At 32.2% G+C, this 17,675-nt stretch overlaps 2 protein-coding genes across 2 annotated transcripts; one reads left to right on the plus strand and one right to left on the minus strand.

Annotated features, from left to right (window-relative positions):
* The first annotated feature begins 2,530 nt into the window (after positions 1–2,530).
* LOC143582995 (heavy metal-associated isoprenylated plant protein 7-like) lies at positions 2,531–6,639 on the plus strand. The gene is made up of 5 exons (XM_077065428.1): positions 2,531–2,869; positions 2,948–3,089; positions 3,232–3,458; positions 5,697–5,787; positions 6,284–6,639. The coding sequence occupies exons 1-5, from the start codon at positions 2,858–2,860 to the stop codon at positions 6,598–6,600; spliced, it is 789 nt and encodes a 262-aa protein (XP_076921543.1). The 5' UTR covers positions 2,531–2,857; the 3' UTR covers positions 6,601–6,639.
* Positions 6,640–12,246: 5,607 nt separating this feature from the next.
* LOC143582992 (SNF1-related protein kinase regulatory subunit beta-2-like) lies at positions 12,247–16,302 on the minus strand. Its single transcript, XM_077065425.1, has 4 exons — positions 15,929–16,302; positions 14,269–14,444; positions 13,357–13,519; positions 12,247–12,805 (listed from the first exon to the last, which is right to left on the minus strand). Exons 1-4 carry the CDS (start codon positions 16,097–16,099, stop codon positions 12,488–12,490), a joined length of 828 nt encoding a protein of 275 aa, XP_076921540.1. The 5' UTR covers positions 16,100–16,302; the 3' UTR covers positions 12,247–12,487.
* Between the last annotated feature and the right edge of the window lie 1,373 nt (positions 16,303–17,675).

Here is a 17,675-nt window from a genome sequence, read left to right on the forward strand (position 1 = left end):
ATTTATTGTGTGTATTTTTATATTTATCATTATGTCTTTTTTTCTTGACATTGTGTCTTTTTTCTCTTTTTTTTAATGAATAGTTTTTTTTTACTTTTTTTCGTTTATTATTTATATTCCGAGTTTTGATTTTTTTATTATTTTTCTTAAATTTTTTATTGAGTGGTTAATTCATTTTGAGGTCATAAATTCTTCTCATAATTCTTACTTTTTGTCTCTTTTTGTATTTTAACATTTTACATCTTAAATATATATAAGCAAAACCTTTAAAAGCTCTTTGATTGTTCCTCACTTCATCTCAAGCCATAATATTGTTTTATTTGTAAATGTAGTCTTCTCATGCGTTTGACCTGAATTCACGAGTATGGGTCTCACAAACCCAGGTAGCCTATAAATGGGTTATAACTTCTTATTATATTAAAAATTAATGTCACCAAATATTTGATATGAAAATCCTATTAAATAGGGATATACTAAAAATTAATGTTCGATTTTTTTAAAAAAATATTTATAATTAAGAAACAATTTTATAGCAAAAAAATAAGCGGTCATGAGTTTCACCAAACCTGAATAGCTTTAAAACGGGTTATAACATCTCATTTATTTGTGAAACTCTTTTATCATCAAATTCTAAATATATTATTAACCTACTTACAATAAATAAAATTAAAATAAAAAATGTATATAAATGTTAGAAATGAAAAATATAAACGGGAGTATTACGGGAGAAGGAGGGGTTGTAAAAGCTAGTTATTCATAAACCTTCTTCTCAAACTCAAATGCATAAACTATTTTGATCCCTCATCCTTTTCCATAAAGATACACAAGCTTTCTTCTTTGTTAGCTTTTCAGCTTTCTCCAGTTACTCCACTCTCCTATATAACACGTTAATCATCCATGCGACTATTCCTGTACAATAACTAACTAATTATTTTAACAATTTAATACAACCAATCTGATACCTTTAGAGCTATTTTTGATATTCTTAATCAACTTACCCTTTATGCTTTCTATATTTCCTTGACATTCCCATACCATTTATGAATGATTTTGATCCAGTAAAGGTCAACTTTGATTATTGTGTCATAGGTAACTAAATTGTTTCTCTTGAGCCAAGACCCCGATAAAGGTCAGCATTGACATGCAGATGGTCCCAAAAATTCAAACTTGGTTAGATGTTTTTCATTGAAATTTGACATTAGGTCATTTAAAAGGGCAAAAAGTGAGTACTCTCTTTAAGTCATTTTCAGTTACATTTTGTTAATCAATTAATGATTACATGATTGTGTTTCTACCAAATTCAACTTAGATCGTTATTCATTTTTAGCACAACTGATGGTTAGCGACATGAGAAGTTATCACATGTTATTGTATTCACTTAATTAGAATTCAGTAATACTTTAAGCCATCCTTTATTGATTTGTTGACAAATAGTATTGTAGAATGTGTTTAATTGTTGCAACATAACCTAATTAATTCCCTTCGTTCTATGCATCTCATTGTCACACAACTTTACTACGTTATTCCATTTGAGTTGTAACAACCCTAATAACCCATTCTCAATTGTGTGTTTAAGGTGAAAAGTTGATTTGTGTGATTGTAAATAAAAGTTGATATAATATGTAAAATATAACACTTTTTTTCTCTATCCGGAAACAGATGTGTAACACATATGTAACAAATCGCTGCAAATTTTTTATTTATTTTTATTTTGCATTAAATATAACATAATACATTACTTATTTTAAGAAAATGCAATTTTTTTATTGTTTAATCGGGTTATATGGGTTTTCTCAACTAAATTAGGTTTTCTTTTTATATACATGCCCCATACACACACACATGGCTTTTACATAACTCCAAAAGAATTTCAAGAGCTCTTAACAGCTAATATCTTATATATCTATTCTAAAATTTTAATATTATTAGAGTATAGTTTTATTTGCTTATTTTAGGTATATGTATATATATTTTGTTTACTTGTTAGTCCGGATGTAGCATGCGTGTTGTAAAAATCGCTAAGCGTTAGTCGAGCGATGGGATATGGACTAGCGATTATCGGGATAAATAAGGATTAATCAAGATTAATCAAATTGGAATTTGGATGTAATTTTTAAAATTTACATATATATACCAAATTTTATATATACAATTTTCAATTTTGACAAAATAACGATAAATCGGCGACTAGTCGGTGGGGTACCGACTAGCGATTAATCAGTGATTAATTGGCACTTAGTTGGGATTTTTACAGCATAACACCGCAAAAGAACACATCCAGAATAACACATAGATTTATATGTTTGAGTTTTTTATTAGGGTGATCAATTAATGTACTAATAGTTCATCATGTAATTACATGTCACACTTAGTACTTCAGTTATTGTAAGAATTCAATGGATGCCTTTTGTTCAGAACTTGATTCAAAGGTTAAAAGTGTTTTGAGTTTCACAGTCATTAAGAATGTGAAACAGTGAAAAGACTAAAGGAGAAGTGCAAATAAGGAAGGTGAAAAAAGAAAATATAATGTGGTTCTTCTCATTTGTTGATGTAGGGTAATTGTCTTTGGTGTTGATTATAGTACTGCCAAAATGCAATGAATATTGCTGACTTTGCATAGGACATTTTGTCCATCCCCACATCAGATTTGCATTCTTACCTCCACCTCCCACCCCACCCACCCCACCTCTTGTATGCTTAAATGTTGAGCCACCCTACTCCACAAGAAAGTATATGAAGATGGTGTCTTTTGTGTTTATATAGTCAAGACATCGATCTTACACTTTCAGTATTAAAAACATTTAAAGGGGAGATTGTACTTTAAAACATAGGTAGCTAGCATTTCTCAGAAGATTTAATGGGTGAAGAAGTAAGTAGCATTTCCTGATCACTACATATATACCCTATTTGATGAAATGTTTAAATATAGTTATTTTAAATGTTGCAGGAGAAAAAAGATGTGAACCCGAAGGAAGAAGAAGATAAGAAGAAAATAGAAGAAGAGGTTCCGGAAGAAGTAGTGTTGAAGGTTGATATGCACTGTGGAGCTTGTGCTAGAAAAGTTGCAAGGTCCTTGAGAGGTTTTCAAGGTCTTAAATTTTTTTCACCGCTTTTCGTCTAATCAAATCTAGGCATTTACGACCAAGTAGTGTATTAAGTGAATTATATATATTACTATAGGTAGCATAGTATAATCAGTTATAGTTAGTCACAGTTTTGAATTATGAGCAGGTGTTAAAGAAGTAATGACCGAATGCAAGGCCAGCAAGGTGGTCGTAAAAGGAAAGGAATTAGACGCTGCAAAACTGAGCGAGAGGATTCAAAAAAAAACTGGTCGGAAAGTTGACATCATATCCATGCTCCCAAAACCCCCAGAGCCAAAGCCAAAGCCAGAGCCAGAGCCAGAACCGGAAAAGAAACAACAGCCTGAACAGTCAAAGGAAGAGAAGAAAGACGAGGTTATTCCTTCCTAACTCCAACACTAACACTACTAGAGAACTGAGTGTTTGTACAAACATTTCGTTTGCAAAATACCCAGTTTTCTAATAGCTAGTTGCAATATTTTGAAATCCATATCATCAATCATTGAAAGATTATCACAAATACATGAAGTGAAGTAGGTCCAAATAGGTAAATATAGTACCCCCGTTAATATTAATTTACCGGGATATTTGATTACTGTGCAACTTGTGAGTGGTGACAAGAAAGCTACATAACTAAGTGATGAAATAGTATTAACAGAATGAAGGGTCAAAAAAAAATGACACCCACAACTCATTTGGTACATTTATCGATGTGAAATGATGTGATAAATTAATTAAATCGTTCATACTTCATAACCTCAATGACAACATGTTTATTCTTCACCAGATAAAACAAAACGCATCAAAATGTCTTCATTTTGTGATAGGTATCTTTTGAATAAGTAGGGTTTTAATAAAATTTGCATCCTTTTGGTGTCCTTGACGTAAAAATTTTGGTATACGTACTAACTTATGTGAAATGTATATAAGCTTCATTCTTTTAACTCTTTCAAACTCCATACCCTATACTGACATCATCTTCATTTTTCACGAATAAACAAACACATCATAATTAAATTGCACGACTATTTGACCACATGACTCAACATATAATAGAAATTAGAACTTGTCGCGATTAACAAAATGGACTTACCCGCCAGCTGATCTAGTCCCCGCTTTTATAACAGCCAGCTTATTTAACCCGCCGACTGATTTAGCCCCCACTTTAATAGCCACCAGCTAATTCAGCTCTTGCTTTCGAAGTGTATTATTTGATTTGACTATTTCCTTGGACCCATTGTATTCTTAGGGCGCGTTCGCTTCACGGACTTTTTTTAAAGGATTTGGAATTGGAATAGGAATTGGAATTGGAATGGAATGGAATGTTTGAGAATCTCTATCATGTGTTTGGTTGGTTAATATGTATTGGAATTGGAATCTTCTTCATTGTTTTTTTTTTTAAGAACGAGGGCAAAGGCGGAAACGTTTTAGTTTTTTTACATTTTTCGTTTTTGATTTATATTTTAAGTTATGATTTTTTTATTAATTTTTTTGAATTTTTTTTGGAGGGGTTTTATTGTTAATAAGAAAATCCTTAACAATCCTTTCAAATTGGTGGGATTTTAAAATCCCATGAAATGTGTGATTTGATGGGATTTAGTTTTCATTCCCATTCTTTTATTTAATGAAACGAACATATCAATTCATGGGATTTAAAATCCTATTCCTTAGAATTCCTTACAAATCTTTGAAACGAACAGGCCCTTAAGGTATTTTGTATGGGGCCAAATCCTAGTTTGATTAGCCGGCAAATCTTATTGTCCTTTTCAGATTAACTCCTTTTGAATCTGTATATTTTAAGTGTACTAAAAGTCAAACGTCTGTTTTGTTAGTTTTGATGGTCAAAAAGTCAATTTGGTGAGTTTCCCCGGTATTAATTTAATGTCTTGATTTTGTGATATCTTTGGTTTATTTTGAATACCATCCAGTCTCTTATACAAACCAATATTGTTCGTTATGCTCATAAGAAAATCAAAAATTTGTTATAGTTACCCGAGCTAAAACTTCTCAAGAGTAACCGTCATGGATTGCTCCCTCTCAATCAAAACGTGTTGATGATATTTGATATGCAACATTCCTTATAGCACATGTAATGTAGATTTACAACTTGAGTTTTTGATAAAGTTGCGACTCATTGGTTTCATGATGTAAAAGCTGAAAGTTTTGAGGGATTGCCTTTTGTGCATGTGGGATGACTAAGAAAGTGTAAAGTTAATTATTTGCAAAATTCATCCGTCAATTTTTTTTTGGTTTTCAATGCATGAAGCCCTTGAACCAGATGCATTGTAGGTGGTATGTGACTAGTATATATCACCCTAAAAGACAAGAGTGAAAGTTGTCATTTACAAGATAATACACAACTTGTTGAATGTCGTACGTAAAATGTTGGACCAGTTGATATTTTCTTTTTTGCATCCATATTTTTGGTTGCATGCTTCATGGACTATCCATATTTTCCATGCGAATCTATCTTGGATTCAATGATCTATCATCGACCCCACCCCGCAGAATGATCACACTCAGTAAAAGTAATCAAATTGCATGTTGTTTATGACTAATTTAGAAGTGAAAAATGATCAAATTAAGTGACATTTAGGTTTTATGTTTTGGCAGCCACCTCCTGTCATAACAATTGCGCTGAAGATGTCGATGCATTGTGACGCTTGTGCTCAACGGTTACAAAAAAGGATTCTGAAGATCAAAGGTAAACGTATTAACCCAATAATGTTGTTGTAAGTCGTTTTGGTATGTTAACAGTTCATAAAATTGACGTTAGAGAATAACAAAGAGCATTCTTAAAGTAGTAGTATTCTACTGAATGCATGAAAACATTACATTAGGTTCTTTAAAAATATGTTAAATTAACATATATTTGTCAAGTCTTCTTACAAAATTAAAGACATAAATAACCGCAATAAAGACAATTAAACATTTGCACGTTTTACACTTGAAATGGAAAGATTGGTAATCAAATGATGAAATTCAGATACGACAGGTAGGCCACACCATCCTAATCATCGAGAGATTTCAATCCATTGCTTATGGGCCCCGTAATTCCACTCAGAGCCCAAATTACATATATTTTTTTATGTTTGGGTCTTAACTCTTAATAGTCATGTTTCACTTTGTCTAGTTTGAAGTAGGGCTGTAGGAGTCTGGTAACTCTTAACACTATATCAATTACTTACATTTTAATGTAGGTGTTGAGTCAGTGAAGACAGAGTTAGCAAATGAGCAAGTGGTGGTGACAGGTATGCTTGCGCCTGAGAAGTTAATGAACGACGTAATCAAGAAAACCCGAAAGCAAGCTTCCATAATAGTAAAAGAAGAAGAAAAGAAGGAAGAAAAGAAAGAAGCGGAGAAGGAGGAGGAAGCTCCAGACGCCAAGAAGGCAGATGACATAAATATAGAAACAAAAAAGAATGAATCTTCGCCGCCAAAGAATTACATGGACTATTATTCTTATGCCCCTGAAATGTTCAGTGACGAGAATCCTCATGCTTGTTTGGTAATGTAGCGTCATAAAAATGACCTGTAATATTATTGACAATGTATTTAGTGTGTTAGCTTTTCTTTTTATGATTTGGTAACTAGTAAGTAATGAAGTTTTATTTGTGCTATGATTAGCATTTATTGTGCAATAGATGTTGCAAGGTACAGGCCAAATGGTGACCCTACTCATTTAATTTTTACTAGTCTTTCACTAAAAGCAATAATTGAGGGCATGCATGTTTTCAAATGTAAGTCTCCTACACTCGTGCAATTTAACAAGTTGGCTTACTTTATATTTCTAGCGTAACGGTATCAGGGGTGCTTGGTGGGTAGGGAGAAAACACGCTTGTGTCGACCTCATAGGAGTGTTTTCTCTTGTTGAGATTAGGAACAATGGGTTTGTAGCAGGCCAGACAGCATTGAAGGCGGCATCGGGCAAGGTTGCTAAACATGAGAGAGCTTTTTTGGAGAATCAACACGTGTTTATCCACTTTGCCTTTGACACTTTTGGTTTCTTAACTCCGGATGCCGTGGACCTTTTGAATAGGGTTCAGAAAGTTGTGCATAGTAACGAATCGGCCCATAAGAATCAAAACTTTGTTTTTGGTATGATTGAGTTTGCTATCCAAAAGGGGGTTGCGGCGCAACTTGTTGCCCGCTACCTGCCACTTCATTGTAAATCGTTTGAATGTTTCTATGATATTTAAGATGTTATTTAAAAAAAAATAAAAAAAGATAATTGTTACATCTTACCTGTACCTAATTTCTTTAAAAAAGAATTACCAAATCGTATGGGTGTTGTTGGAGAACTACCGAATTCGATGACTTTTCCACACAGAACAATCAAATTCATTTGCAAAACATTCATCTACTAGAAGCCGAAATCTGTTTCCAAATCCACAAACCGAGTTGATGGCTTCAATGTTACCAACATAGCTGATGAAATCGACCGACTACCCAAATGGCTAAGAGTTGCTCTGGACGCCCTAAGAAATATAATATTAGTGGATAAGCTTAAGCAAGTCTTTGAAAATCTAAAAGCGTACTTTATCATAAACGGAAGTCACAAAATAGTCATTTTGACTAAAACATTTATTAAAATAACCTTAACTTTTTTTTAATTACAAGAAAGGCCGGTTATTTTATGCTCATGTAACCCTTCATATCTCATGGGCCAACCCTTAATGTGCCTTCATGTAAAAGTTATTTTCTTTCTACCGTGACATATGGTGCAACACATCACCTGCTGCGTTGTTTTCTTTTTTTTTTTTCCTTTTTTTACGTTGTTTTCTGTTTTTTTAATATATTGTAACTTAGATTTTAATATATGAATTTAAATTTTAAAGAATGAAATAAAAATACAAAAAGAGATTAAATTTGTTTTTATTAGAAATACTAGTTCTTGTTTTATTATAATATTAACAGTTTTCTAAATAATCTTTATAATAAAAAACTAACCCATAAATAACGTTTTTAAGATGATAAGTAATAACAATAAAAATGGTGCGTCGTTTCTCCAACGTCATCCTCTCCCAGGCCATTTTATGAAGAAACAGAAGTAAAAAAAACCTATTACGTGTTTTCTCATGTTCCCGAAATTTGTTGGCTACACAATCTATTATTGGAACTATACCGACCACTTTCGCCTTCCACTCCGATCTATTGTGACAATGCAAGTGCCTACTACTTATCCAATATTCCAGTTCAGCATTAATATACAAAACACAATGAGAAGACATACATTTCGTTTCGAGATCAAGTTCAGCATGGTCAGGTTTGAATCCTACACGTGCCTTCTAGCTACCAGATGGCATTCTTTTTACGAAAGGTCTACCTTGTGTCTTGTTCGAAGACTTTCGATCCAGTCTCGATATACGTTTCACTCCTGTTTCGACTGCGAGGGTATAATAGCATGGTCGGCCCTAAGGGGGACAGGGTGGTTGACCCCCTCTGGCCCAACATCCCGCTAGACCCGAATTTTTTATTTTTCTAAATATATGTATGTTTTTATGTATATATGTAATTTAAATGTTTAAACAGAAAAAAAAAAAAAGCAATACAAAGAAAATACCGTTTTACTTAAGGCCTAAATTTTTTCGCCTTCGGCCCAAAAAAAATTAATACAGCTCAGAAACGACCCTGCATAATGGAGTTATATTTGACGGGCAGCAGTGGAGAATTTTCCGCAGTGGGCGAAAAAATATTTGGAAAAGGAAAGGATATGGGTCGTCGTTAAGCAATGTCTCCTTACATAATATGAATTCCAAACATTTCATAGAATCGACTTGATTATCAGATTATAGATTATACGGGCGACTGTTTACGAAAAACACAGGTCTCCGCAAAGTCGGTCTGAGAGGATACAAAAAGCAATTGATCAGATCACTAGAAACAATAAAGTTATGTTTGATCTTCGTTGGAAACTTGAGTAAAGATTCCAATCTAGAAAAAGAATTGATAACTTGTAAAAGCAGGATCTTTCCTTCTAGGCTAGGTGTGACCATTAGTCATTTTTGGTTTATTTCGTATTTGTATTGTAAACCCGGCCCGTTTTGTCTTTCGGATCCTTCATTATTAATAAAATATGGGGTTTTATGTTTCATTTATGTTAAGGACCGAACCAAAACCGAACTTTTGTTTAAATACTTTATTATTAATATGTTGTATGTAAGACTTGAGTATTATCATTTCTAAGTTTATTCTAATAAGTTCTATGGTATTGGGTATGTGGTAACCATCCTCGGTCTCATACCGAGTCAAAGACCGACCGAAACCGAACTCTCGTCTAACTCTTTATTTTATTGTTTTAAAAACAAGTTGTAAGTAAGATTTAAGTGTTTAAGTTCTTTTATTTACATTCTTGTATTTGTTATTATAATATGAATTTGTTGGACCCAAACTTGGTCACATACCAAGTCTTGAACCAGCCAAACCAAACAAACTGAACTAAACCGAGTTCACTCGCTTAAAACACATTAGTTGTGTTTCGGGCCACCGAATCTCATATTTTCTTTTAAAGATATTTTACAAACTAATTAAAATTATTTTCTTAAAGTACTTGGTATGTCGGATATAACTTGATCTTATAACAAGCTTGGACCGATAAAACCGAACACTCACTTAACATTGGTGTTTGGAGTTTATCCTTAATAGAACTTCTAACATTAGTTAAGTTTCTATTTTATATAATTTATCTCATGATATTTATTACTTTGGAATGTCGGGTTCGGACTTGACAATTTATCAAGATCCGAACCGACTAAACCGAACACTCGTTAAAATGTCGTTTTGGTATTTATCTAACAAGGGGTCGTGCACTATTGCATTAAATCATTCCTCACATACTTACTTAACAAAGGTTAAATAAAACTTATGTATAAAACTCCAAGACTCGATTTCGGGATAACTTCTTTTCAAAACCGTCACTTTAATTACTTAAGTTTTACACTTTAAATCCCAAAACTTTGTTTATATATTTTTACTTGCCTTTTTCTTTACTTTAAGTTTTCTCAATACATCGTACTAACTTAAGGATATTTTTAACATAGGACTCGTACGTTAACTCTTTGAGCTCGTTTTCCCGAAGCCTTCTCTTGAACAAATTTGTTACTAAAGTCTCATATCCCAAGTGAGTAATCACACTCCCTCATTTTATGATTTTATAATTTTGGGGATGTTATGCGTACCATATTCAAACTTACTTGTTTTATGACCTCATTAATAAACCCACAATTCAACATTTTGTGTTCATATGAATATTTGCTCGATCTTTGTTTATTCCTCAAATTGAATACGTGAACGAGTGTTTATTTTTATGTTGTTGTTGAGCCTCAATAAGTATGATCATACACAACCCTAAGTACTTTAGCCTTGTGCTAGTAGAATATGGCCTCGTTCTCCGAGTATTTTGGTTGTTACCAAATAGAAATGAGCCATAGTTATTTACTTTACATTTACAATGGTTGTTGCATTATTTTATTTACACACGTGAGTTGTGATTTTTGCCTCATTATATACATATATAAAAACCTAGTGTATTGCTCACCAACATTCGTGTTACTCAAAACTATTTTTATGCATGCTACAGGTTTACTTTTAGGTTGCTTGTGAAGATTGAAGACACATCACTTAAATTATACATTTAGGATACTTTAATGAATTTAGTGTTCATGTAATTGTTTATATTTTAACTTGAACAAGTTGTATTTGTGATTATTGAATGAAATAAACGAGTTAAGTAAAAATTGTCACTTTAATAGTGTCATAGTGTTCTTGAGCAATCCGTTGCACCCCCGCATGTTCCGCCACCTTTGGTCGGGGTGTGACACTAAGGAAATAAAGATAAAAAATTTATGATGTATTTTAGTACAACTTTTGGTTGTGTGAATTTTCAAGAACGGGAATCTTATGATATGTTAGGAATCTCTTGGTAGTGTTCCTGAATCTAAATCTACATAATGACTCAAAGCAAATGGAGCCGGATCCAAAATGGGATCCCCAGACCAATCAAAAACCCTTTTACTGCCGGGGCTTTTCAAGCTAATTTATGGTTGTTGAAAGATTCTTTCATTACTAGTACATATATGTCAAATTGGAAAATAAATGGTCTCACCTTTTGTGTATTGGACGATAATAATCTCACCTTTAAAAATCACTACCAACGGTCCTACCTTTCAACTATTTTTGTCTCAATGGTCATCCGTTAAAAAATACTTAACGTCGTTAAGTTTTTTCCCTAATTTGAAACCAATGTTTTAGGCTCTTAATCAAAAGAATGATACGAGTCGAATGACGTAAAACTTATCTCGAAACGGTGATTCAAATGGCTTGATTTTTGTTAATTGGAAATTCAACCACCCGATTGAAACATTTTTTCGTCATTTGAATCACTATTTCAAGACAAGTTTTACACTTTTACATCAGTCGACTTGTATTCTTCTTCCGATCAAAAGCCTAAAACATCGGTTTTAAACTAGAAAAAAAAACTTAACGACGTTAAGTATTTTTTGACGAGGGACAATTGTGACACAAATAGTTAAAAGGTAGGACCGTTGGTAGTAATTTTTATTGGTGGGATTATAATTAGTCAATGCACAAAAGGTGAAATTATTTTTTCCAATACGCGTAAATATGTTTCCATGTACCTCTTAGTTATTTTGTGTCATGTCATATCTCTAAATAGGAAATAGCTAACTATTTATTTATAAGGGATAAAAGTCATTGAAACGATTCTCACAGATTGAATGCAGGTTATGAAAGTCATGTATAAACTTATTTAAAAGAATGCATGGTGATTTAGATGAAAGAGTTCATACGATCATTAAATCTCACTTCATCGAGCTTCGGATGCATGTTATTGGTTTTCAAAGAGAATGACAATGATTCTTTGAAAGGGTGCATTAGGTCATGACATCTTATATCATGATCATGGCCACAGCACTATGTAAGGGTTTACACGTGCCGGCTATAGGGAAACTCCTGCTAGTAGGCAAACTACAACTAGTCATTGTGTCAAAATATTATCTTGTAGAATAACGGGAAACTAGCAGAAGTTTAAAGGTAGTATAGTCATAAAGTAGCATCATAATAAATACTTTTCATGTATAAGTTTATGTACTCCTGTATAAGTATTGATCTATGCTCCAATAATATGTGTAAGGACAAGTTCTAATGGATGTTTATTCTGAGCTTCAAAAATAATCTTTGAAAAGCGAAAACATAATCATTTTTCAAAATGTATCAAGGGAGTAGTAAATCTACATGATAAATTTGTGCATGATGGTTACGGTAAGTACATATAAAACTCGAAAATCATCATCATCATCGTAGAAGTAAGTTCTCTTCACATATCATCTCCTCTTGAAACATACCATTAAGATTGCATTTCTTCTAGTCGGTTGGTTGGTTTGTGATTATTGATGTATAGACTTGTAGAGAACAACGGTGACATACTTGGATAAAAATCGATGAGTTGATCCAAGGGCTACAACAGAATCACCGCTTTTTCCTTTCTGCATGTAAAGATGGTTGATGACAACATGTTGAGGTCGGGGAGTAGGCTCCGTGTGATGTGCAGGGGTGTTGAGCAGCGTCATTTGGAGATGTGGCGGCACTAGTGGTGGCTCTTTTGCATAATCCTCATGCCCAAGTTGTAAATTGTTGTAGCTTGAATCTGGTGATTGTGGCGGTTCAAAACCAGATATGCTTTCAATGTCTTCGGGTACATATTCCTGTCATCCAATTAATGCTAAATAAATGCTTTCAATCCGTTTGATTCGTTACAGATAAACATAAAGGTCAAAATTTTGGTTTATTGTGGGGTTAACATGATTCAAAAGCCAAAAGGTAAAGAAAAGTATATAAATTATCACCTGCTGTTGAAGAAAAATGACAAAAGAAGACATCCATATAAATCCAGACAACTTTTACAACGATACAAAATAAAATAACAAACTTCACATCACATCACATGATTTATCTATACCAGGGACCACTTCAAAATTCCAAAATATGTATACTTTTAAAGAACGAATAAGACGTTACATGATATGGGACTTTCAAAAGCTTGTGCAGTGATAAATTTTTAACACTGGAGAACACCTTTCCAAACGCACGCCAAAACACCCCAAATGGTATCATTTATCAAAACAATATGTTTTGTCCGATAAATTACTTAGGTTTTGTCGAGTGATCAAGTGTTCAATGCTTCAATATAGTTAAGATGCCCATTATGCATAATCAAAAGTTACTTTGACATATGTATTTTTTTTAGGGAAAGTACCTGCAAATCTAAGATGTTATAAGTGTTGCCCGCCTCGTCCTGTGTCCATGGCACATCATGGGAATACCTCAATTGACCATCAACGATAAATCTATACTGGTAAACACCCGAAGGAAGAATCTTTAATATAATGAAATCTTTTCCCGATCTCTGCAACGGCTTCCTGGTCAAGAACAAAGCATCAAATAGTTATTTATTTATATATTTGTGTATCATAGTTAAAGCAATAGGTGAAAGTGATTGTTTGTGTGGTTTTTGCAATTCTCTACTTAGAAACGTAACTGTAAAGTCGTGAAAACCACTCTCAAACACTATTTTTTTTTCATTACTTTATATGTTATTAATCTTTACCATAACCAAAAAGAAATAAAAACAACATATTTGTAGTTTGTGAAAGTACATATATCTAGCTCGTAAGTCGTAATCTACATATTCTACATATATAATATATATATCTCGTATGAGATACATAATGTAACTTCACAATATTCATATATGTACTTCTACAATCTACATATTTTTTTTATTTTTTTTGCAAAGATTAATAAATAATAACATTGAAAAATAATGAAAAATAATATTCAAAAATTAGTGTTTAAAACTGGTTTTCAAGTTAACTATGGTTTTGTTGGAACCCTCCCCTATCCAAAAGGTGTACAAAGAAAATTAGCACATGGTGCCTTCAATTTTTAGGCATGGTGTCTGAAATTTTTTGTGATTATCATTTTTATATTTCTTTTAACATGGTATAAGTGTATAACACTTTGCCTAAAAATTTAATTTCAACTTTACACTTTTTTAGGCAAAAACTTTCTTTTAGCATAACTCAAAACTATATATGTCACATTCATCTAAAACATAAAAGGACATGACTAGATAAACAATAAATAGACAAATTAAATGTTTTTTCACCTTGTTTTCCAATTGTCCCAAGAGCCTTCCACGGCCACTTCTTTTCCATCATAGCTCCATGTGATCATAGTTGGAATTCCTTGCTCGGTCACCATGTCTTCATAGTTGGAGGTGTCGTGCATCCATGAATTGTTTGACTGCATCTCATCGGGTCTTTGTAATGGAGCCACAGGTAGCTACAAAATACACACAACAATGCAAAAGATCACAACTTTACCATATCTTTACCACTTGTACATTATCAGAGACTTGATGTAAAATGGATTACGTTTCTTAACTGCTAAGGTAACATATGGCGTGAGAAAGATGCACGCTTTTCCGTTTGTTTACCAAATTTGAATACAAAACAATTTAAGAGATAGGGATAAAGATAAAGGAAAGTTTTTTAATAGAAAATAAATTCCAAGAATCACTTCAAAGACAAGTATATCACTCTTTTCTGTTTTCTACAAACGGGCAACTCACTTCCATTTTAGAACATATGTGCTAAAATAATTTTCTAGAAGTTACATTCTCAAATCGAATATATAGTATTGGATGATCGCAAAATTAAAAATTAACAAATCCAACATTAAAGGGTGTTTAAAATCACTTTTACATTACAAAAGTGGTTATCACGACTAGAAAAGTCAGAATCAGCTAGGGATGCTTTAGGCATCTATGTTTTATACGTACGATCTATTTTCTTCGAGTCATAATACTTATACAATGATAATCAGAAAACTATAATCATAATCCCTGGTTGGATTATGTGCAGCTTTAGATGATGAACTTTGGGGTTCTTTATTTATTGTTTTGAAGTAATTAAGTTATTCACATATTTTTGCTCAAAATCTAGTGTTTGGTGAAGTTAGATTGACGGGTATGAATCTGGTTTTAGCTAGTTATTGAAACACTGTGAATTTGTGGCTGTTTGGTTATGAATTTTGGTCAACCCCTGTTTCATATGCCTTCTATATCTGTTTAAGCCTAACAAAGTATAAAGAATATAATTTAAGTCGGTAATGTTTTCTAATTTGAGCAAATTATAAAACTTTGCCGACTAAAACTAGACAATCTTTATACATAACTAGGCCTTTTCATATCATACAAGGCATATTAAACCAGGGTTGACCAAAAATATAACCAAACAGCAACATATTCGCAGTATTTCAAAAGCTAGCTATAACCAAACTTCATGCTAATCAATCATACTTAACTAAACACTAGGTTTCAGGCAAAACCATGTAAAGAAAACCAAAACAACAAATCAAGAACCACAAACTTCAATTTCAAACAAGATTCTCACTCAATCCGATACAAAACTATGTCAACACTAACAAATTGCTTGTATCCTCCCCAATTTTATCATGAACAACCCCAAATCCAATAATCAATCGATCTCAGGAAAGACACACCAAAAACAAGATCAGTCAGCACTTAAATCCCACAAAGAAATTGCATACATTTTCCAGATCTACAACATCAGCTGCATTATAAACCTAATCAATCAACTAATAAAACAACATCAGTCCACTCTATCAATACTATCACAACCATCATCAAAATTAAATCTTTACTAATGGTATTAATCTTTAACAAAAGGGTACAAAATAAATGCAAAACCCCTAAAACTAAAATAAAAAAAAAATTAAAAAAATAATAAAGATAAAAACTTTACCTGTGGAGTAAACATCAATGGAGAGCCAGAAACCCTAGGGCTTGGAGGAGGTGAATGGCCCATGAAATCACCATCATCACCAGTCCGAGCAGCACCGTCGTTGCCGATTGAGGTGGTGCTGCCGACGGTACCACCGCCGCCGCCGTCTTCTCTGCCGTTTACGTTCCCCATTAACGTAATGAAAACCCAATTCAAGATTTTAAGATTTGAAACAAACCCACTTGTAAATCTCAGTGGTTTTGTGTAATAATCAAGATTCAAGAATAATAATAAAAGAAAACAAGAATCTTGGTATTGAATACTTGATTGATTGATGGAGGTGCACTGTGGATGTGAGATGGAGATGAACAAGAGAGAGAAAGAAAGAGAGATGAAGGTAATGAGTGTATAATGCAGACTTGAAACTATTTTTTTCTTTTTTTCACAGAATTATTATTATTATTATTATTATTATTATTATTATTATTTCATGAGTGAATTGTTGTAAAAGCATACATTTTTTTAAGAAATAAAATCTTCAATCTATATGTTTTTTTGGGACTTTATTTATTGTGGAAATAGTTGAGTGAGTTTGATATTTTCGAGCAACACTTGTTTAGTTTAGCAAATTTTAAGCTTAGTTTGTTTACAGCTTTATTTTTAAATCCTGACTTGATTTATGGATAGATTTTCAAGTTTGAATTTAATAGTCATCTTTATATAGATATTTTATATAAGATGTTATTTATTTTATAGTTATTTTTATTATAATGTTATATAAAATATATAAATTATTAACACTAAATATTTTTTTAGTTTTAACTTTTAAAAGTTAGTTTGGGTTCAATATCTTAAATGAATGATGGATAAAATTTTTAAAATACATATATACAAAATATACATATAAAAATATTTGGCCCCAAAAATTACGTGACTCTACCGACCGTTCGACTTTAAGTCTTGCCTTGTTGATAAGTAAAGCTTAGTCACGGACTCGTTAACTAAATGAGCTTCAGTAGCGGCTTAAGTTTGTTAAAAGTCGATTTAACTCGACTTTTTGACCACCATTCTTAAATAACTTATAAATGGTTTGAATCGTTTTAGGTTGTATCTATATAGTAAAGGTTTTATGTTATACTAATTTGTAAGTATCTAAATAATAAAAATAAAAATAAAAATAAAAATATATTTCTCTTAATTTATTATTGGTTGTGGCAGGTTGGGAGTGACGAAGGTGACATCAATACATGGAGTTTTCAGGTACATCAAAATTTGTGGATTTCTGTGTACCTACATAATATGTCAAAATGTTTTTAATTTAAGGGGAATCTAAAGAGTATTTTTCTTTTCCAATATGTCAGAACGAACCTTTACATTTTTCTTGATGTTATTTTTACTAATCAACTATTAACAGGTTCAATATAAAATGGGGGGCTTTAAATATACCAAAAGTTTTTATTTGGTATACCAAGTCAACCCTATTAATCAACTACTAATCATTCAATCAACTACTAATCATATCAATCATCATTTTTATTCTATTTTATTTAAATATAACTACTAATCATTACATAATAATTATTTAAACTACTAATATCTATTTTTTAATTAGGTTTTTTAAAGACTATTGTAATTAGTTTTTTGCAATACTAGTATTAATAATAGTATATTAAATATTTTATTATACAATTATGAATTATTACTAGTCTTCTATTGAATATTTCCCTTCTAATTCGAATGGGCAGTCAGTTTTTTTTTGTGCCAGAAA

The sequence above is a fragment of the Bidens hawaiensis genome, unplaced genomic scaffold, assembly GCF_021521415.1.
Source record: "Bidens hawaiensis isolate Kalapana, Puna unplaced genomic scaffold, B.hawaiensis_p1.1 tig00032099_1, whole genome shotgun sequence".
NCBI lineage: Eukaryota > Viridiplantae > Streptophyta > Magnoliopsida > Asterales > Asteraceae > Bidens > Bidens hawaiensis.

Bases quoted from the DNA above. Each gene is read 5' to 3' on its own strand.
- LOC143582995 (XM_077065428.1), top strand. The intron at 3,459-5,696 runs GTTATTCCTTCC...ATGTTTTGGCAG, and splicing joins AGGAAGAGAAGAAAGACGAG to CCACCTCCTGTCATAACAAT. The intron at 5,788-6,283 runs GTAAACGTATTA...ATTTTAATGTAG, and splicing joins AAGGATTCTGAAGATCAAAG to GTGTTGAGTCAGTGAAGACA.
- LOC143582992 (XM_077065425.1), bottom strand. From the start codon at position 16,099: ATGGGGAACGTAAACGGCAGAGAAGACGGCGGCGGCGGTGGTACCGTC. The intron at 14,445-15,928 runs GTAAAGTTTTTA...TGTATTTTGTAG, and splicing joins CATTGATGTTTACTCCACAG to CTACCTGTGGCTCCATTACA. The intron at 12,806-13,356 runs GTACTTTCCCTA...ATTGGATGACAG, and splicing joins ATAACATCTTAGATTTGCAG to GAATATGTACCCGAAGACAT.